Consider the following 23,226-nt stretch of genomic DNA (forward strand, 5'->3'; position numbering starts at 1 on the left):
ACACTTCATTGTGCTCTCCACGATTCTGTTTCGACGAGGGAAACATGCACCGGGCATTTTTAACCTGGGATTTATGGTACTGAGGGATTTTACTACCGTTTCGATGTTTCAATCGAACTTTTTCTAATTGTTCTGTGCACTGTTCTTCCAAACTATTCGCCGATTTACTTAACTACTTTTTATAATAATTTGCTTTTTTGAAGGCAGTTCTTCTGAGTAAGTCTTCTGGTTCTATAGAATGTAATTCGTTCAATTTTTAATTTACGATTTTTATACTGTGGACCAACATGGACCCTAGATTTATCCGTAAGAGGGATAATTAATTTTCCTCTTCTGGTAATTTTCAGCGTTTGTGTACTCTGAACATTTTTGTGTTTATTTTAGCACAAAATACAGGGACTTCCTTATTCGCATTCTTTCAATATACTATTATGAGGTGCACTTACATTCTTATGTAAATAACGCTCAGAAAATTCTTTACACATTCTAATATTGATTACAGCAAATATTTGCAATTTTATATAATCATGCACGACACAAGACAATTGTGCGATGCGGTATCGAGCTTCATTAAATTAATTCTTGGACAATTTTTGACGGACTCGTGGCCACCATACAGTTAGTTCAATTGAAATTTTTATAACCTTCAGACAAGATAGACTCGACTTTCTTTATTCGAGTGCTAAATTAATGCAGAGGATACAGTAAATGTTTTAGTAATTTCATATTGACAGGTTGCAAGGAACTCGACACCATAATCAGATAGTAGCTCAGACCTGAAGTGAATGGTGCCACGTACTATACAACTGCATGAAACCAGGACTGCGCTTAGATGTTCGTAAACCCTATGCACTTCTACAGTTCACTCCTTGAATTTTTATTTCAACATTTTATCAACAATTTTTCGCTGTACTAATTGTAACATTTCGTCGTCTTTTTTATTCTGTGCGAGTCTCGATCAATTCTGCTGTATTCAACATCCTTTTCAGAATGTTCATTTTTACTGTTGAACTACAGGGCCAAAATTAGTACCTTTCTCCTACGAATTATGATGTATTTGGTATGTAATCCAGTAGATTTGTACCCGGCGCGGATGCAGATTGAAGTTTCGATCCTCTAGGATTAATAGTTGAGTAGATATGGCCGCTTAAAGTTGAGCATTTTTGACAGGTAAGGGCGTCACCATATTTGTTTGTAGTAACGACCGCGAGCCGCTTACCTTGCCGCCCCCGCCCCCGTCGACCCAATCCTAACCAACTCAGTAAGCGGCGTGCGACCGTCACTACAAACCAATATGGCAGCGCCCTTACCTGTCAAGAACCTGGAAATATGCTCAACTTTAAGCGACTATAGCTCCTCAACTATTGATCCTAGAGATTCGAAACTTCGATCTGCATTCGCGCCGGGTACAAATCTACTGGATTACATACCAAATACATCGTAATTCGTAGGAGAAAAGCACAAATTTTGAGTCCGGTAAGGTAAAGAGCAGCCGGGTCAAGTACTAAAGAGCATCAGAATCCACCATTAACGATCAACTGAACACTCAAAGAATCACCTCACAAATCCTGTTGATCCTTAACCCCATACCTAAAGTGTCAGACCAACAAGACAATTCAAACAATAAGAAGCCCTCTGACCAGTCTAATTCCTTTCAGAGTTCAGAAAAATGAACTGATTCCCCCATTAACCCTGTTAACGAGTATCGATCGAACTGATACTTATTACCTACTCAACAACCGCCTCGGAACTAAGTAAGGACCCGTATATACAAATACACGGATCTCTACGTGGACAATAGAATTTTAGGAACGCGAATACACGGTTCCAGGATTCCGTGGACACGCGACCTTCAGTACAGATCCAAAATCGTACTATTCAGAACTCACCAACAAACCATCCACAGCCTACCGACAAACCAAACAGCTCTCTACCAATCCACCAGTTAGAAACACTCGGTTCGAAACAGTATGGATATCGAGCGGTGGTCGAGCAATTCTTCCAGTTCAAACCCAAAATCGTACTACTCAGAACCCACCAACAAATCATCCACAGCACAGCACGACTTTCAACATTGGACTAAAATCGTACTATCTAGAACCCACCAACAAATCATCCACAGCCCACCGACAAACCCAATCAGCTCTCTACCAATCCACCAGTTAGAAACACTCGGTTCGAAACAGTACGGATATCGAGCGGTGGTCGAGCGATTCCTCTAGTTCAGTCCCAAAATCGTACTACTCAGAACCCACCAACAAATCATCCACAGCACAGCACGACTTTCAACATTGGACTAAAATCGTACTATCTAGAACCCACCAACAAATCATCCACAGCCTATCGACAAACCCAATCAGCTCTCTACCAATCCACCAGTTAGAAACATTCGGTTCGAAACAGTACGGATATCGAGCGGTGGTCGAGCGATTCCTCCAGTTCAGGCCCAAAATCGTACTACTCAGAACCACCAACAAATCATCCACAGCTTACCGATACACCCAATCAGCTCTGTACCAATCCACCAGTTAGAAACACTGGGTTCGGAACAATACGGATATCGAGTGGTGGTTGAAAGTGTATCGACTCCCCGCGAAAAGACGTACTGTTGGCAACGCATTCAAACCGGTTCTGAACGAGTATGGCTGGTAGCCGAGAGCTAGGTCGTTTGATCCGGCAAGTGTAAACCACGGAAAGCGTCTGAATATATGTATGTATGCAGTAGTTCGATGCTACGCATCTCTTGGACCGAGAGATACGCATTCTTCTCGAGCGTTGATTGCGTTCGCGGGCCCCTGTTATCAGAGGGGTTGGTTCGGTGTGTCGGTTAGAAGGTCGACGGTCCTTTTACAGGGTCGTTTCGGGTCCCCTGGTCCCGGTTACGCGTCGAACGATCGGGCGGATCTGTCCGTGGGCGTGTCGGATCGGACACCTTATGACGAGAGTTCGACGGGACCGTTCAATTAACGTTCGCAGGTGAGGAAGAGCCGCATCGTTCCGTGACGATAACGCACGCCGTCAACGATATTCCCGCCGTTTATGATTCCTCGGGGATCCCGGGAACATGTCGTTCCGAGCATCCAGCGTTATGGTAATGCCCGCCGCGCCGTCGTCATTTTTCACCAGATCCAATGATGACTTAACTGGCCCGTCGATAAACATCCTCGTAACCCGTGTCCCACACCGTGTTTATCCACGATGTTGCGAAAGATTCCGACGACCTGTCCTGGACGCGATCTCGTACCTTATCCCGCGATGGAAATCCGAACATCTCTCTCTCTCTCTCTCTCCCCCTCCCTCTTCGTATTATTGCGAAAAGAAGTCACTTTTCAAGGAATGCGGAATGGTCACTGTCAAAAACTAATAATTGGGACTACGAAAGCGTGGGGACAGCCGTGTCGAGCTAAAGGTCCCCATGCCCCTGTGCCCTCGCAGGTGTCCTCTTTTCGAGATTTTGACGTAACACGTCTGTATAATCAGTCTCACGGAAACAATTCGCAAAAAGTAACGGGAATGAATTGAAGTAATTTATTAAGTAAAAATAGATTTAATAATGTGAAAAATGATTTTAACGCGTAGTCCATTTAAAACTAGAGAAATCATTATCAATCTTTTTTCTAATTTTTGAAGGTTATAAGTTTCACGCCAATGCCAACGCAGCGGCGGCACCTCTCGCCGAGCCAGAATCCATGTTTTTCCATAATAGCTCGTTAGCAAAACCGCGGAGAATATTTTCGCGATGGAAAAATTTACATCCAATAATCACACCCCTTTCAAGGAAATACATTTTTGGACACCCCGTATATGTAGAGAGTCGATGCGTTATCGTTTCCAGGTGAAATGACGCGTAACCAGGTGGAGATCGCCAGCGATTTCGGTGCAGCGATTTTTCGCGCGTTAACGAGTTAACCGGCCACGAGAGATAGCATCGACCGACAGGGGAAGATCGTATCATCCCTTAAAGAAGCGGCCTACCTACCGAGACCGACCGACGACGCCGAGGTCCGCTCCTCGCCGCTTTCGACACCTGGAGAACCATGAAATGACGTTGTTACGCTCGTTTAACGCAATTTACGATGCCTCCCCACTTTTTTCCACGGCACCCGTGCAGACCACTACTGCTAGAACGTGAAACGATGAGCCGACGCGCCACCTCGGCGACGATTGCAGTATGATTAACGATCCACGCTGATTGGAATGACTGAAAACGAACCGATTGCATCTATGGCCACTGCGAGAGGTAACGAGAACCGGGGTACTGACCGCGGTTTATTAACGGAGGAATGGCGGATAGTGTTGTTCGTGGTTGTATGTGCAGATTTTTTCAAATTGTTTAGAAAAGCCCGAGAGTGTGTTAGCGTTTTATGGAGCACGCTGAGGGTTGAGCATCGTCGACAGTTTGTTGAAATGTAGTGTATTTTTGACTGCGTTCATTTTGTTTGTTGATCGCCATTTTCTCTGGCTGTTCTTTTTTACATATCTTTTAATAGATTGTGACTTTATCTTGATGTTGTGGACAATTTTCATTCATTTTGGTTCAAAGGAACTAGAAACATTTGTTTATCAGAAGACCGAAATGTTTACGATTAATATAATTAATATTAACACGCTTGCTATCACTTTCACAAGTATGGGACATTCGCAATCTCGGAATTTACTTGAAGTTAGTCAAGTAAATTTTATGCACACTTCTACTGCTAAATTCTTTCAATATTTTAGAAAGAAGGTACGTTGCATTTGATGAAACATTTTAAGAACGAAGGCGAGCAACGAAACACAGGTAACGAACGTGTTAATCATTTGGTTGTTACTTATTGGTGGTGCAATTAGTAATTTTTGTCATGTCGCCATACGTGTCACGTGATCATATGTATGTGCTAATTTAAAATAATTAGATGGTACTACTATTAGGTGTATCAATTAATTCTTGGCTCTCGCGGTTAATCAATTCTAACTCTATCTTGAGTTCGAATTTTTTATTATATTAATTTGTTGTAAGAGGTAGTAAATGCATACACAATGATGGAGATTCGTTTAGAGTGTAGAACGCATTTCAGATGTTGACAACTAGACTGCGGATCTTTATGCAAAGTAAAAATCTCGTGCATTCTTGTAAGAAACAGTAGCCAAGGCAAATGTTTTTCCTTTTCTTAATGATTTTAGTAAGTGGAAGATAATAGATGTTTTCAAATTCTGTTAATCGTAAATGCATAAAATCCGCCGTTTATTGATGATCAATAATTTCACGACAAGAAGGCTACGAATTAATTTGTACACCTGATACTAGTAACTATAGTAACTCCCACAAATGCGAGGCACGTATCATGATCGAAACAAAAGTCCACCGAAATTGTTCATCCACCATGGATCGATGAAGAATCACGCGAATTTGGTGCGGCAGTCGCCGACAGAAAGGGCGTTGGTTTTCTTCCGCTTCTGTCCAGAAAAACTAGTGAACGGATAATTAAGAATAGCATTCTTTTCGTGTCCACTCTGGTCGGTTCTCACTTCTTTTTTGCAGTGGCGCGAGAGCGTGCCAAAGTGCCGGACACGGGTCTAGCAAAAACCGAGGAACGACCTTACCGATTTCCGATGGTAACGCGACCGTCGAAGCGGTTGTCCAATTAAATTTAATTGCGCCGATATTGCTGCCGTGTAAAAAGCTGTGTTGTCCGGTCAGCCGAAGCGTTCCCTGTTCATGGAAATTTTCAGATTCGCCGTGCGAGGTGAGGCGTGACGGCCGTGTTTCATCGATTACCCCCAGGTACCGATAATCGCTAGTGTACTCAGCTGTTTCACCAATTAATCGCCTGAATTTCGAGCGACTCGCGAATTTCCTAATCAAGAGAACACCGCGAGAGACGCTTAATTAGCCACGCCTTTGCTCGACCGGAGTCTATGACTCGTTAATTGTATAATTTCATTTTAAAGGCCTTCGTGCTACGCATGTAAGTGGTAATTGTGTATTATTTATCGACGAAGCGGCAGAGCTTATACACGACGTGTTAGACTACATAAAGTAGCGCGAGGGATGTCAACTAGAGACTTTTCTCGACTTTTCGGACATTTAAAATTCGAAGCAGAATAGTTATTGCAAGGTGTTGCAGTAAAATCTAGCAGCAATCTTTGTTAAGTGCTTGAGAATCGGTGTGCAGCAGGTTTTTTTGATTTTAATGCGCTCTTGTAATGTGTATAGGGTCAGTGCAACGTTAGCGAAGTGTTTGAGAAAATATCTGTTTTAATCCGTGTTCAATATTTCACTCGATAAACGACTATTAATCTTAGATAACCGAGCTATCATGCGTGGCAATGGGGACACCGATTATCAACTCGAATATAAATGATCAGATATCAGACGCAATTAATCAATCATGGATATTCGTATTGAATCTATTAATTGAAACATATTGGAAGAGAACATTAATTATGAGGGCGAAGTTCAAAAATCTTTTCTTACATAACGATTCTAAAAAATTGTGACTTATCAATTGATTTTTTAAAGTATTGAATAATTGCGTGAAATGCCGAGTACCCTTAACATTTAACCACCACGAACGGCAACGGTTGCAAGCTGCATCTGGATTGGTGCGGTATGATTTCACCTAACAGTTGAACGATGAAATGCATCTAGGTCTCAGGGTACGTTTACGTTGGATCCGCGATAAACGATCAGAACAACCACGAGAACGAAGCGTAGGAATACCTTCTATTGTCTTTTAATGAATGGCTTTAATTGAAGTTGAAAGCAGACCAACGATACAAGTGTCGAGAATTGAATACTACTTTTTCGTCGCTACTATCGCCATCCTCATTATTAATTTACAATCCTATTAACGATGGACACGGTGAAATTAATAAGAAAATTAGTACTATTATTACTGTCACGCTAAGATCATATCAAAGCGAGATACTCCGCAGCAGGTTTTAGAGTCGCTCTGATCGAAGCTCTTACAGGTTCCATTGCAACTCCGATATAAAAGTAGCCTAAGTGAACAGAACGGATGATCACATGTGATAGTGAGGTGCTGGACAGTGCTAATGGAACCTGGTCCGCGATAAAGGGACCGATCGGACCCATGTTTCTTTTCATTACTGCACAACTTTTTAAATCTTATATCTTTTTATAATGTTGGCCAGTCCGGCCCTCTAAAGGCTTACGGTAGATAAAGTGTTAACCCTTCAGGGACGACGATAGATTGTCAGTTTGCTTCTGTATGATCGACGTTACATGATTTTACAGATGTTACAACAATTTTTATCCACATTCTCCACACATTCTAAGAAGCGAACATAATAAAAAATATTCCTCAGAATCAGTACGAGGTACTGACGTCGCTTCTAAGGAGTTAACATCAGTCCACTTTTTATAAATTTGAAAGCTGCATTCAGAGTGAGTGCACAGGCAGCGTCCCTTCTGGGTGAAATAAACGAAAGAACTGGAGGTGAAAAAAGAACTAACCGTCGATCAGCGAGACAGGCGGCACGGTCATTTGTTGATGATGATGCGCTGCCGGATGCTGCAGGGGATGCGGCGGATGAACCTGCAGCAAATGAGATCTGGTCTGCGAGTAGGTCGGTGAGGGTGGTTCCCAAGGTCGAGTGACGCCGGTGCTGACAGGCGCGTCGTCGTCGTGGCAGCAGAATTTGTCGGCCGATTGCGTTGCGCCGCTGTTCACCACCGGGTGTACATCGTTATTGTTGTTGTTATTATTGTTCACAACATCGCCGTTGTTATTGTTACCGGCCGGATTGTTATTGCCAGCGGTGAGACGCGTAGTAGTCGCGCCTGTCGCAGGGCTACCACTACCACTAGCACTGCCACTGACACTACCACTGCCAATGCCGTCGACCTGCACCATTTCGCCGTCGATCGCAGCAGCCGCCGACTTGGCAGTACCAGGAGGGGTCGCGACGCCGCCACCGATCATCATCACCAGACGATCACCTCCAGCCCCTCCACGCACCGGGCAGCACCAGCAGCTCCTCCTCCTCTTCCTCCCCCTCCGCCTCCTCCACTTCTGCAGCAAAGCAGACCCTGTGCTCGAGGCGTTTCTCTTCCTGCTTTCGCATCCGACGGGTTACTCAACAGAGAGCGTGTCCACCCACGAGCCCAGATCCTCCCCCGAAAAACCTTTTCTTCCTCTCCACTGGCAAATCCACCCCTGCTACCCACTAACACTAGGAACTCTTCTTCCGGCAGTATCTCTTCAGGATTTCCCAGTCGCACAAAGTACAGCTTACGGGACCGGCACAGAGCCGAAAACGTCTTCCGGGTTTACAGAGAGACGAAGACGGTTTCACAGTTTAGCTATCTTCCGGTTGATTCGACAGGGTCCTCACGTGCACCCGCACCCCGTGGTAAAAGGGCACAACACCAGAAGAACAAGGGGCGGTAATCCAGTCGGTGGTAGTGGTGGATGTCGTTGTCGTCGGTGTGTGTCCGTCGCGCTGGCGCAGGAGCGCGCGAGCGCAATCGACGCCACGGTCCGGCGTGGCTTCCTGCGTCCGATTAGCAAGGCAGAATGACATCCTGTCCGGCGGGTCGACGGCGAGCGCGATTCATCGTGGCGCGAGCTTTCACGTCGGCTGTCTATCGGGGCTGGCCGTCGACGTGGACGAGCGTGGTCGATGCGAGCTGGCGACGGCGAGAAGTGCTCGCGAGCGCAGGCGCTTCGTCCAAGCTCGTGACTACCTCCTATAGACGTGTCTGCCCTTCTCTTCGTCCCTCCTCTCCGCCTCGTCTCTTTTTTATAACACGCTCGCTCGCTCTCTGTTCCGCTCCCTCTTCGCGGTCTCTCGCCCTCTCGCTCGCTCCTTTCTGCCCAGTCTTTGCTCCGATATTGCCGCTTCTTTCACGGCTTCTCAACCACTTCCTCTCTCTCACTCCCTCTCTTTATCTCTCTTTCCTGGTTCTTCCGTCAGTCTGTCCGTGTGCTCCGATCCCTTCTCCAATAACGGGGCGACCGAACGAACGCGCTCACCACAGGATAACCTGCTCGCGCTCCGCCGGATTCGAGCAGATTGCCTTCCCGTTCGGGGTTTCGAAGCGCGCCAACGACTAGTCTTACCCCCACCTCGTCACGCCTCGCGGCTGAACAGCGCCGGCTACTCGCGTCCAGCTGAGATCCAGATTTCAGGTAACGAGCCTCCTTCTGCTCCCTCCGCCCCCTTGCCCTCCTTCTTCAACTTCGACGACGCTTCGTTACCAACGCTCGCGTCGCCAAATTACCTTGCTGCTCTTGTTGGACCAACGGGTTCGATGTTTCGCCTTCGACGTTGCTTTTCCACTTGAAGAGGCAGAAACACCACCGGCGCCAAGTGGAAAAGTTCCTCAAGACACTCGATCCTTGATCTTCCACTCGAGTCGTCTTCCACTGTGTTGGATCTCTCTCTCCTTCTCTCTCTCTCTCTCTCTCTCTCTCTCTCTCTCTCTCTCTCTGTCTGTGTCTCTGTCTCTCGTTCTCCACTGTCCACCCTTGTTTCCGAAGTCGCCGAAGAAGTCGAGGATTAAGAGGAGAGGATCGAAGCACCGTGAGTACATGGGGTAACCTGCTCGCGGTCCGCCGGATTCGAGCAGATTGGCTTCCGTTCGGCGGCTCGAAGCGCGCCCAGACTAGCCTTACCCCCACCCTCCTCAGGCCGAGGTGATATCAAGATTTAAGGCGCCGGCGAAGAGCTGCGAGGAGCGGAGGTAGCCTCTGACGAAGACGAACAGGAGAGGACGAGGAAGAGAGGCCTCGAGGAATAGAAGAGAGAAAGAGAGGAGGGAGTCGGAGGGACTAGCCTCGGCTAGCAGCTAGCTGGCCACGAAGACGCGGGGCTATACGCGCGCGTTGATTACGATCGCGCGCAGCCAAGCTCGATCGTCGAACGAGAATACGAGGAGGTGACGAGAGACAGGGAGAGGTGGATGGACAGAACACACAGGCTTAGCAGAGGCGAGTCTCAGGGCGAGCAAGGGGGAAACCAGGAGAGAAAGAGAAAGCGTGTGAGAGAGCTGGAAGAGCCCCGGCACTCTCCGGTGCATGGAACAAGCCGGCTAAAGCCAGCCAAGTGCGCACTCCTTGCTGCGCATCTGAGCTTACCCGACGCCCACCGACCATTACCGACCCGATCGACCAATTGGACGAACCGGTAGACGCCCACCGATCTGTCCCGGCTCCGGCGAGTCGTCGCCCACGCCGCCGAGAGAACCATCGCGCCCTTCCGCCTTTCCGCCTTGATACCGCTCCTCTACCCGGTCTTTGTCGTTTCCGCGGACGGGATCGATTAATCCCGGAATCGGATGTCGATGTCGGATGCCCGCTACGCTCCGGATGAGCCGATTCCTACGATTATCCCAGCCGGACCTGCTGGATTTCTGACCGCGCGCCGGACGCCGCGAGTTTCGACGCGCGGCGAGCTGATCCACTTCGCAAAATGGAGATTGCTCGGGCAGAAGCAACTAAACCTTGAGAACCCGGGAGCTGATACTGGGGTAGTAGAAAAATGTGGAAAGCTGTTTTCTGTTTCAAATTTTTCTGCAAGTCCTCTTTGACTCATTCCCTTCTATTGCTGTCTTCGCTAGATGTTGATTAATGACTTAAATGTTTGACCAATAGAGGAATTAAGGGTTGCTGATTTGTATATGACTATGCACGAAGATAATCGTGTATGTCTCACCAATGAGGAAAGTAAGGATTGATGACAAGGAGATGAATACATAAAAGAATGTATGTGTCTATGCATGGAGACAGTTAGATTTGGGATTTCTCTGCTTTTGACTATATTACGTCTATGGTACTGAGGGTCTAGTGGTACGATCAAAAAGGGATGAACTTGCCAGGAAAAATAAATCGAGAATGTATAGTAACATTTCCGTACAATGTTCAATTTTAATGCTTATACATATAGACAGCCAATCTGATATTTTTTATAGGAAGGAATTCTATATTAACACCTGAGTCGAAAATGTGCAGTATAGTTTTTTGAAATAGAGCTTCGTTTTCGAGAAAATCGTGCTTGAGGGTTATTCGAGTGCGCGCGCAGTGCATAGACGCGTCTGTCTACAAGCTGGCCGATTCTACTTAACGTAGACACTAGCGCGTGTGAGCCCGAGGAGTCTCCACCATCGATTTTCTCGAAAGTGAAGTATCGTTTCAAAACATTTTATTCTACATTTTTGACACAGTTTTTGACGTAGAATCCCCTGCCATAAAAATCGATAAGGATAGACGTCTCCATAAGTCATTAATTAGGTCCGGTTGAGATATTAGATTAAAATGGATATCGCCTATTGGTCAAGCTGCTGAATATTCATGCACGGAGTTATCGAAATGAATGCAGGATGATCTAGTATCAGTGACTGACGTTTTCCGGGGACAATTTATTCAACTGACTGTAGAGTTACCATAATTATCCTGGTAATTAATTAATTAATTTCAGAACAGGAAGAGTTTAAACTTATTATGTGCTCCTTATTCGTTCCATTATTCGATTTAAATGATTTCTTTGTGATGGAACAATTAGTCTAGAGTACAAGGTAAAACAATTATGTAAGGGTCTAGTGAAAGATGTAAATGTCAGACACGTCAGCTGTTAATGTCGTTGAACTGTAGATAACAATATTAACGAGAAACATTCACGGGTGAGGAAGTAAGGTTCTCCGCTGCCTACTTTGGCAAATTAAAAATGAGGTAACTTCTAACTGAACTTTATTAAAAGTTATGTATTCGAAACTTTTCAATATAGCGGCTACGTTTGATAAGTTTCTATGTACGCGGGTTTCTATTCCCCATTGTTTCACGAGTAACCATTCTAACACGCATGAAGCGTGTTTTTCCGATGTTTTAATTGGAATCTAGATGGGAATAGTTTTTGTTTAACTTTGCTGCAATCGTTAGCTCTCTTCGTTTGGAGAGCCGTTCTGAACGCAATACTGTATTTCATTTCAGTATTCATGCTTTCAATAAATAAAGAGTGTAGAACGTTTCTATACATATTTACAATTGCTTTTTAAATCGTGTTACAATTGATCCGAGGAAGCACTTGTTTTCGAGAAAATTGAGTTTGAAAATTTGTCGAATACACAATTGTATAAGAATCGACTGACATATCTGTTTATTACTTGCCAATACTACTCCTGGCAAATAAAGATTTCCTATGAGTTTTCCACTTGATCTCCGCTGAAAAGCTCGAAGTGTCATGGTTTTCTTTGGCTTACTTATGTTGTTAGAATCAAATCCTTTTTAGACTTTGCTTGAATTGCTTAATTTCTGATCATTTATGCGATGTTCGTGCTCGCGCATCGTACAAAAACAGAACCAGGTGCGTTCAAAACACTGTCCTTCAAAATCCTGCAATCTCAGCTGGACCGTGGATCTTGCGATCGCGTTTCCCCAGTGATTACGATCGAGAGGAACGCGATCGAACTATCGTCGATCATGGGAACACCATATCGAACCGGATACGGTGGAAACGCGTACCGTTGCGTGGCGAACGCGAGCGTTTTCTCGTCGAACCGAGCATCGTTGCAGGATACCGCTCGAGTTTGCTCGATTTGCAGCGGATCCCGTTGCGATTTTTTTCCGCGTAACCTCGCCTTCCGATCCCTCGCTAATTTATCGCTTCCTATGATAAGAGGACGCGAGGAGGAAATTGATTGGCCGCGGAAAATCGTTTCGCAGAGATCCGACACCCTGGAGGCGAGTCCGCGTTTAATGATCCGTACAAAGGGCGGAGTGAAACAATTAGCCTGGCTCCTTGGGTCACGGCCGGAGGATCCTCATCACGCGATCATTTCTTCGGGCAGTGTCTCCCTGCCAAGTGACCGCCGCGCCGTTGTTCCATCTGCATGCATGATTCTTTGCCACTGCTCGTGTTCTTGGCTGCTGGAAAAACGAAAACAATCCGACCTACCACAGATGTAGCTCTGATGTGAGATTGACTCTGATAGCGGTACAAAAATGTTGGTGAAGTAACAGGTTGCTATGAGATTTGTTATTTTAGTTGCCGACGGTTGCTCAGGCTTTTAATGTCGATTTCTCGAGCAATCTTTCTGGATTACCTCGTAATTGAATGTTGTCCTTTGGAAATCTATTTAGAAGTTGAAGTAGCCAAATGAACTGGTGGCTGGAGCAACATTGGATGTGAGATTTCCTTAAGGTCTAGATTAGTTTCTATTGTTTTCCCATTAAAATTTTTGCACTTTGCATCATTCAATGTTGTTCGTTATTGTTAATGTAATTATTGAATTGTTGGCTAGAACAACTTTGCATGATACACATAGTGCAAATTTTACAGGAGAGCAGGATTTGATGGGAGGACAATAAAAGCTAAAATAGACCTTAAGGGAATCTCACATCCAATGTTGTTGCAGCCATCAATACAAATGTCATTGATTTCCTTGAAAGAATTGTCTAAATACGATTATTTGCTAAATTACGAACTAAAGGGAAGCCTAATGTTTCTAATGGAGAATATGGATAATTGTGTTCTGTATCATTGCTACTGGCACAAGTATTTTACAAGATTGTTTTTCAAACAACGAACTAAGGAGAAGTTAATTTTTTAGAGTCCTGTATCAGTGTTAGAAGGTCAAATATTCTAGACACATTTTCTTTTGAAGTTTACAGTGGGTGATCAAAGCGGGTGGTCACAGTGTGAAAAATATATTTATTTTTACCGTGACAGAGACAATATCGCATACAGTGTTACCTAGTATTGTCAATCTGCAAACGCGAACATATCTATTACGAAAAGAAATATTTTAATTAGCCAGGGTTGTACCTAAAAATGGACTATTTTAATATAGTCTCATTAATTTATGCAAATGGCTATAATATTGTCGACATTAGAGAGCGGATTTTATACATTTGTGACAAAAATGTGTACATAAAACCTACAAAGTCAATATTACAAAGATTTGAGAATATTTATACAGTTAGGAGCATAACTGATCACACACATTTTAAATCAGAATAACACTTAATGAATGGCCCAAACGACTTCAATTTCTCTGTAAGGCTAGAAGAATTAGTTTAGTAAATGACGTCTAAATTATGTGAATGATGTGAATTGTGAAAAACAATAGTAAAAATTGATGTTTACAACTTTTTTAGTTGGGCCAATAACGAAAATTTAAACTATATGAAATTGGTTATTTATTTTACGAGTTATAAAAGATCAGAAGTGGTAATAAGGGCGAAAATCATGAAAGATTGCAATTATTACCACTTTTGATCGTTCATAATTCGTAAACCAATTAACCAATTTCGATGAAATTTTCAAAACTTATATAATTTATGCGAGTTGACTGAACACATCTTTTAAATTTTCTTTTATTTATTAGACGTCATTTCCTAAACTAATTCTTCTAGCCTTACAGAGAAATTGAAGTCGTTTGGTCCATTCATAAAAAAGTTATTCTGATTTAAAATGTGTGCGATCAGTTCTGCTCCTAACTGTATATAATGTTTAGTTCATTAAAATTGTTAAAGTGAAAAAGAACTTATAATTTGGCTCTCTTTCGTAGTAATTACTACAGAAAATTTTTATTTTGCACAAAGATTCGCAGTCTAGTGATTATCCTGTATAAATAGAGAGAGAGAGGTGCTCTTTAGTGTTTCCAGCTTAGTCACCTCTAAAAATTGCGGTACCATTATTTAAGTATTGTATATGAGGTATCATATCAATTTCATATCCATAGAATGGAATTATTCTAGGTCGGAAGAAATGTTTAATTTTCGAGTTCAAATAGCTCCGGCTGCAAAGGGTTAATGTCCACCATGATTGCAACGAGCAGAAATAAAGAAAGAGATTAGGAAGCAAAGGCATTAGAAAGAACGGTGTATTTCGGTGTGATACTGGTCGTCGTCGGAACGAAACGTATAACTGGTTGTTTAAGTTAGAGAGGTAACCGCGAATTTGTAGGTATCAGCTCGGGCCAGTGAGAGCCTTGTACTTTTGGCCCGCTAAAAGCCACCAGTAAGATTACCTTCGGAGTTCCTTCACGCGAGCACCGCGCGGCGAAATTGAACTGACGGGAAGGAAGAAGAAAGGTAACGAGCACGATGCAAATTCTTTCTTACAATGTGGGGGGGGGGGAGGGGAGCTTCGCATGCCGGTCTGCCCGGCTACATACCAGCAGATCGATGGTAGCTACCCCTAAGGAAAAGGTTCTGGAGTATCGATCACGAAATGCTCCGCTTCTCTGCCTCCACTTTGCCATTATGCTGTGAATTATACAAGGTGTTCCAAAATTCGTGAACTTTCCGAAAGGGGGTGGTTCCTAAGACCATTTCCTTTGTTTAGGAGTTATTAACGAAAAACATGGACCAATCAGAGCGCGAACTAAACGCGAGTTGCCACAGTCGGCCAATAGACAGTTGACGCGCTGCACAGTGTCACGAAATACCTGTTTTTTGGACAAAATTCAATAACTTTTGTTCTGTTTATGATAGAGACATGAAACAAAGTGGGTTTTTTCATTTATATTGAAAGCAATCTGAACATGATATTATTGTAAATATAGTAATTTATTTAAACATTGTAAAACGATATTTATGAACAAAATTTTGTTTTATTGCTGGTTTTCAGTAGATGAATTCTCGGTTCAGTTCTTCCGAAACTGAATCTTCGTTTTAAACTCTTATAACATTCGCCTCCTCGACACACATACACTCTTTCTCTACTATGCCTGCCGCAACTAACTAAAAGTAGGACTATTCGCTCTGGTCTAAAGATTGTTTAATCATAATTCGCTTTTATAAACAAATGTGCAGTTATACTTTATCAAAGCTTACGAGTATGTACATAGTATTTACAATTTTTAAGTATCATTATTAATATTCTCAACATTACCTCCGGAGCCGAAAATGGGAAGTTCCTGAGATCATTTCAAGCGACATTTTCCTTTGAAAAAATGTCGTCCGCGGCTTCGTTAACGAGTTATTAACGAAAAACACGAACACATCAGAGCGCGAGCTAGACGAGTGTCGGTGGCACGCCGCGATGTCGCAACGAACAAAAGTTTCTCGATGATGTGAATCCTCGCCAATTTCGAAAAGCTTTGGATATGTTGTCAATACCATGATTCTGAACAACATTTCCCTTTACGGTTTTCCTGAAACTTTGCAGAACACGGGAGAAATAGGGATATTATGGTACGAACGTTTTTTAACCTTGAGAAAATTCGTTAAACATGTAGAATTTCAAGAAATCTATTTTGCAATATCCTGAGGTCGTAGAAAAATTTTGAGACCAGATTTGAAATCAGCGTGAAAAAATCTACGGGAAATGAAGCACTGTATGTTCAGAAAAAATTTTTTCCGCGCGTGGTATTGGAAAAACCACAATTTTCTCGAAATTGTGCAAGTTTAATGAATTTTCTCAACGTTAAGAAACATTCTTACCATAATCTCCCTATTTTTCCCATATTCTGCAAAGTTTCAGCTTTAATTGAAAAAAAATTTCATCGCTCTGCCTCATTTCTATCGAAAGTTCTTTGATTTTGTCTTCGATTTGGACGAAAGGTCCCACTGTGCGGCGTTCTAGCCTCACCGGTTTCGATGACTTTGAAATATGTTATAAATTCGATGTTTGAAATATCTTTTTCCTTTGAAATAAAGCTCATCGAAATCGGCGAGGAGATAGTATGTACATCGATCGATTTACAATTACAAATTTTTACGATAATATCGTAAACTAAAGTCGACCGACAAAAACCGTAAAGGGAAATGTTGTTCAGAATCATGGTATTGACAATATATCCAAAGCTTATCGAAATTGGCGAGGATTCACATCATCGAGAAACTTTTGTTCGTTGCGACATCGCGGCGTGCCACCGACACTCGTCTAGCTCGCGCTCTGATGTGTCCGTGTTTTTCGATAATAACTCGTTAACGAAGCCGCGGACGACATTTTTTCAAAGGAAAATGTCGCTTGAAATGATCTCAGGAACTTCCCATTTTCGGCTCCGGAGGTAATTTTGAGACACCCTGTATAAGTATACTATTATGTATACATATGTATAAATACATATAATAACTCCCATGGGAAAATGTGAAACGTGTTTTTAAAATATATAAAAAGTGCTTTTTTAATAACTTTTTTATGAACAACTACCGGCGAGTAAAACATTTACAGCATTATTCGGAGTGATGATGGACAACATATTAAAAAATCAGCGAGATCGGAGGGTGTTACCTTCTTGTCAATAATTGTCAATGATTATTAGGACATTAATTTTTATTTATTTAATCGTATCTGTATTGTATGTAATATCAAAATTCTTTTATTTATTTCAATAACCGTAGTCGAATCTCATATTTCTACAAGTGGATATCCGCGTATTCGGCTGCTGACCAGTTCTTGCTACATATTTTGTTAAATAACTCTGTTTTTCGCAAGACTTCGCAATTAAAATTTACACAATATCAAAATATACTATCTTACTAATACAACGCAAAAAAATCCCCGAAGTGTTTTGAGGTGTTTTTTTTTCCTCTTCTAAAGATTAGGAGAATCAATAAAACTTAATGGTCTCATTTCAGGTTAATTATTAAATAGCGCAAAAGTATTACAAAATTTTTGAAGATGAATTATAATTAGCCAACCCTTAGCCATCATTTTCTAAAAAGATTATTTCTTACAAACGTCTTTTGTTCATAACACAACGTAAACAAGTTACGCTATGAACTGATGTACTATTTCATCTTCCAAATTTTCGCTTACAGATTCGCTTGTAATTAATTTCCTACTGAATTTTTTGAATTTTTTTTTCAAAAAATGATTTATTTGGACATTTTGACATAGTATGAATATAGTTTTAAATCGATATGAAGCAGTGACTTTTCCGATTTTTGTCAATGACTCGTGACACTGCGCGCCAGGCGACCGTGGCAACTCGCGTCTAGGTCGCGCTCTGATTGGTCCGTGTTTTTCGTTAATAACTCCTAAACAAAGCCGCGGATAACATTTTTGCAAAGGAAAATGTCGCTTGAAATGGTCTCAGGAACCACCCCCTTTCGGGAAGTTCACGAATTTTGGGACACCCTATATTTACTTATACATATGTAGTTACCGTCTTAATAGGAAACCTTTTGTTCCCTCCCACCCTCTCTATTTTTTCTCTCTCTCTTTTTTGCTTTTTCTCCCGCAAATTTCTATCGTCGATGCTCCTCGCCACACGAAATGGAGACGTCGTTCTGTCGTCGCGACGATGATGCGCTCGAAACCGTACAAGTATAATCGCCCATGTTTCTGTTTAGCGGTTGAAGCGGTTGGATTGCCCTACATCGATGATAAGTCACGGCGGCTTTGACGAGCGTAATAGTTGAGGACAGCTGGAGAATCTGGATAAAAAAATTACACGGTTTCGTTTCTTACCCTTCTGTTCTTCCTTCCTCCTTCGCGCTTTCGTTTGATTTTCTTACGGGTCTTCTCTAGAGCATAATTTTTACTTAAATATTATTTATTGTCAATTCGTTCTAATTTATACTTATAATTTATACTATGTATAATTTATACTGATCATTATTAGTAGACTGCGGATTTTATGCATTTATGGGGAAAATGAATAGGTACTTCAAATATTAATTTGTGAAGACATTAGAATTTCTGACTTGTACTAGATCATTTTTGACTTCTTAAAATGACTAGGAAGAAATATACATTTTTATTGAATTCTTCTATTTTGCATAAAGATTCCTGGTCTAATTTTTAGTAAACTCCGAATTTTGTATATCTGTGACTGAGATTTAACATCAACCAAACCCAACAAAATGACAGATTTCAGAGTGTTTCTTTTACAGTTCGTGAAGATAGAGAAATATTTTATATAATTTCTTATACTTCGTTATTCAAGGACATGTTGCCATAAAAATCCTATGAAATCTCAATAAATTGAACCCTACTATTATTCTAAAGGAGTATACATACATAAGTATACAAAATTCTAGGGTTAAAGTTGTCGGAAGATTAAAAGATCTTAAAATTATTCAGGGAAGAAAGAAATTTCTACTTGGCACCTGTCTCCTGCAATTAATGCAGGCAATTTTTATTTTGCATAAAGATCTTCAGATTACTAGACTACGATAAGAAACCGTGTATATTAATGAATGTATGAAAACTAATTGCGTTATTATTCCATGCTCACTGCAAGGAGTTTACCAGCTAATGTAAGACATTCTTTCGTTCTCTAAGATAATGTATGTCCACTTTTAACTCTTGATTAATTATGTCCAAAATTTCCTACGAACAAATAAAATAATACGATTAAAATTATAATCGACTGAAAGTGATGAAAATTGAAATTTTTCATGATTTTCGGCCTTTTCACCACTTTTGGTCGTTTATAATTCCAATCGTTTATAAAACCAATTTCAATGAAATTTTCAGAACGTATATATTTAATTTACACGAGTTTACAAAACACATCTTTCAAATTATCGTTATTGGCCTAGCTAAAAAAGTTGTAGAAATCAATTTTTAGTAACGGTTTTCATAATTTTTTCAACTTATTTATTAGACGTCATTTACTAAACTAATTCTTCTAGCCTTACAGAGAAATTGAAGTCGTTTGGCCCATTCATAAAAATGTTATTCTAATTTAAAGTGCGTGAAATCAGTTATGCTCCTTACTGTATGTGTGTAGATCGTCGCTCGGTTTTCCATATCTTCTGCATCGTCACCGTACGATTCGGGACGACAAGTCGTGGGTTCAACGACTTCATTATCGTGTGGCAGACAGTGTCGTCGCCGTTTGATTCAGCTGTCCAAACAAGGGGACTAATCTCGTTAACGAGAGGGTGATCATCGTCGGTCGAATCCAATGCTGTCCAATCGCTCCGAACATCCGATCGAAGGTCCCTCGCGAATCAACAATTGTCGTTCGCTCGCGACGAAATCGGGATAACCATCACTGGCCAATCGCCGAAAGGCAATTGTCGCACACGAGAGACGATTCGTGATGACTCTCGGAGAGGAGCCGATGATCTCTGGCGGGCCATTCGGTGGGGTCATTCGACCTTAAACCCCCGAGGGAAGCGGGCTGCTAGTTTCGCGGTCGATGGCTAAATTACTGTGACCGCACCGTTTAGCAGATTTGGGAGGGCGCCAGCCCAGCGAAGGGGCCGAAAATTGTTAGGCCACAACAACCGAATCCTAACAGGATTTATCTCGCCAATTGACGACCGTGCGAATCCCGCAACCATTCACTCGCAAATCGTTCTGCTTTTTTTTTCGACGGCCGGCCCAGCGCCCAGGCCACATAACTGTCGACTCCAAACAATGCCTCTTTCTCGAAAGTTATTCGCGAAATATCCGGCGATACGTCGACTGGCTTCTTTCAAGAATTTTGTTACCGAACTCCTCCCGTCAATGTTTCCATTTTTTAATCTATTTTTATAATTCTTTGTTGGTGCAAAAATAATTGCGGTTCTCATCACTTTAAATTTTGGCGAATTTTCTGAAGTTATCTCCTTACTAGACTGCGGATTTTATGCTTTTATGATGAAAATTATAGTGAGAATATACAGGATATGTATAAAACGAATTCAAAGAATTTCAAAATGCTGTTGTATTGTTTTCATTGTATCGTAATTATTAAATAACAAATAAATGTCTAGGTAGTATATCGATGAAAAGTGTGAAGTTTTTTCTGTCTTTTTTCGTAACTGTTCATTACTAGGGTTTTTTGTATCAATCTAACAATTATGCATTGAAATGACAACAATGAAACTGAAAGTATGCATAAAGTTTCTCCAGAATTTTTTCATTGTCCAGACTTTCATAAAACAATTAATAAAAATGAAGATTTGTGTAAATACAAACATGTAATAACAAATGAAGAGGTCTAGTGATAAATGCGCCTGCTTCTTAATGGATGAAGTGTATTAATGTTTTATGATAATATGGTTCCATAATGAAACAGGGCGAACGAAATGAAGAAGTTATATTTGGCATTCAATGTACATATACGTTGCAACATTGGAATGGAACATAATCCACGATGTAAGGCGATTTTCTAAGATCACAATGGTTATCCAGGGTTAAACAAATTAAATCAATTTTGTGGAGTTTCTATGGCTACCAGTTCGATAATCAATGTATTCCCGAACGATGCAGCTTCCCAACGCGGGTTACGATCGACCCAGGCTAAAGTACAGCTACCGAAAGGACGTCCAAACCCATCGACCATCTTTTACAAGGCGAAACGAGGAGAAACTCGTCCGAAATCACGCGAGCGATCAGCACCGTGACCACTCCGGGAAATCGCTATCCAGGAGACTCGTGACTAATTCAATTAAGGACGCGTTCCTTTTTCACGCAATGCGCCACGCGACCTGCGCGCCGTATCCTTTAGCGACTTATGTAGAAAAGGTAGGGAGACGTAGAAAATGAAGGGTGCGAGAGAGCGACCGAAGAAAAAATAAGAAAAAGAGCAGGAAAAAATATATATGTATACATCGCGACGATTACCGGGGCAAGGGAAGTCGGCCCACCCACACACGGCGGTAACAAAGATTTATCATGGACACTTTGCATGCTCGTGGTTCGGCCGCGCCGGCGGAAAGTCCGTCCACTATTACAGCTATTACGGTGGTGGTGCGGGCGACGGTGATAAATCATGCGACAGGAATGATTCGGCTAAATTGCTGCTCGCACGTATCCGCGCTCGAAACTGCCCCTCGCTCGTTTCTATCGGTGCATACGCCCTCCGTGCTTCGAGGGGGTGACTTCGAAGCTAGTTTTTCCACCCTTTGAACCCCCTCCACCTGATCCACCCCCGCCTAGGGGAAAGAGGCAATGTCCGTCGTCCGCGTCAACTACGCACGCGTCCCAGTAGCCATTGGTCTATTGATTTTACCGGGTAAAACGGGGGCTGTGTCGCCGCCGATTGCTCTCGCCACTCGTCGGGGCAGTTGCAGCCGAGGCCGAAGGAACTGCGGCCGTGGGCGTGCCCAAGGTGGGCGGCTACCGAACCGACATCCGTGGAGGGGCAGCGCAGAAAATCATTGGACAGAGTTGCCGCCGTCCAGCGGACATCGACACGCTATCGGCTCCCGCGTCTGCTGCAACTGCTTCATGAGAGCGATCCTTTTCCTGGAGGCCGCGTAGCTGCAATGTCGACACTGGTCCCTCGATCCGAGGAATTTAGCGACCTGTCCCTCTCCGATCAGCAATCTGCTCCTTACCGAGCGCAGATCTCTGAGCTTGCGAGAGAAGGTGAGGCCTCAGCTCGTTTCTTTTTTCAGAAAAATTTTCTTCAAATGATCTGTCTTTTTGGTTTGATTCGTTTTTTTTTCTCGGGGTCCAACACGTGTTACATTTCTGGAGAGTCTGATGACTGACATTTGATGTCTGTATTTTTAATCTGCTGGATATTTGCGATTGTCACAGAAGGCGGGGCACCACACTTGGTTTCTTTTTTTTGAGAGGGATTTTCATTTGATCACACACACGCACACACATAAATTGTTGGCTTTGTTTGATGATTTTTTCTGTGAGAGGGTGGTTTTGGATGAAATCGGGGAGACTGTAATTTCTACGATTTTATAGCCTGTGCGTACAGTAAATGTGATTTTCGAAAGTCTGTTGGGATGAACGAACGTTTTACGGACGAAATGTGTTTTGCTGATTTTGAAGATGGAAAGACGATGATGATGATGTTGTGATGAGAGGATGATGGTTATTAGCATTGATGTCTCTTTTGGTTACTATATTCTACATAGAGTGTGATGATGATTTGTATTGTTGCTCGCGAACATTCTTTTGTTGGAAGCGCGATCAAGTTTTTAGTATTTCAGAGTTTTGTGTATGGAATTGGGGGATTATTCTTAATGGAGAGTGTTCAATCGATACTTGTGCGACGTGCCAGGACAATTCTACACGTCTCCATATTTCAGTGAAAGTAATAGCGGGGGATCTACTGATTTAACTATTCTTTTATCTTTATATTATAAACCACACCTAGGAGATTTTATTTCTTCTATGTAAATATGTATAACCAGTCGTGTGCTCCCTCTGCGACCGGGGATTTACGGAAAACTGGTTCAAAAAGCTGCGTTCTTCCACTGTCCGCGGCGATTTTTATTGTGACTGAACAGAGCAGTTCTTTAATTCTGTCCTCGATCTTTCTATCAGTCTAACCGTTTCAATGAAGGTGTCGCGACTCCATTTTGAAGATTGAAGACGACAGAATTATGTTGCACCTCAAATTAAAATAAAATGAAATACTATCCGTTT

General features: G+C 42.4%; 2 protein-coding genes across 2 annotated transcripts in view; one reads left to right on the forward strand and one right to left on the reverse strand.

Annotated features, from left to right (window-relative positions):
* Positions 1 to 7,941, reverse strand: part of Eyg (eyegone) — a 36,665-nt gene extending 28,724 nt beyond the window's left edge. Inside the window, exon 1 of the mRNA XM_076447309.1 lies at positions 7,460 to 7,941. Coding sequence (XP_076303424.1) covers positions 7,460 to 7,931 — 472 coding nt within the window. The 5' untranslated portion in view covers positions 7,932 to 7,941. The remainder of the gene's footprint in view (positions 1 to 7,459) is intronic.
* LOC143207238 (uncharacterized) overlaps positions 1 to 23,226 on the forward strand; it is a 112,660-nt gene that overhangs the window by 71,314 nt on the left and 18,120 nt on the right. The window lies entirely within an intron of this gene.

Source organism: Lasioglossum baleicum, chromosome 3 (assembly GCF_051020765.1).
Source record: "Lasioglossum baleicum chromosome 3, iyLasBale1, whole genome shotgun sequence".
Taxonomy (NCBI): domain Eukaryota; kingdom Metazoa; phylum Arthropoda; class Insecta; order Hymenoptera; family Halictidae; genus Lasioglossum; species Lasioglossum baleicum.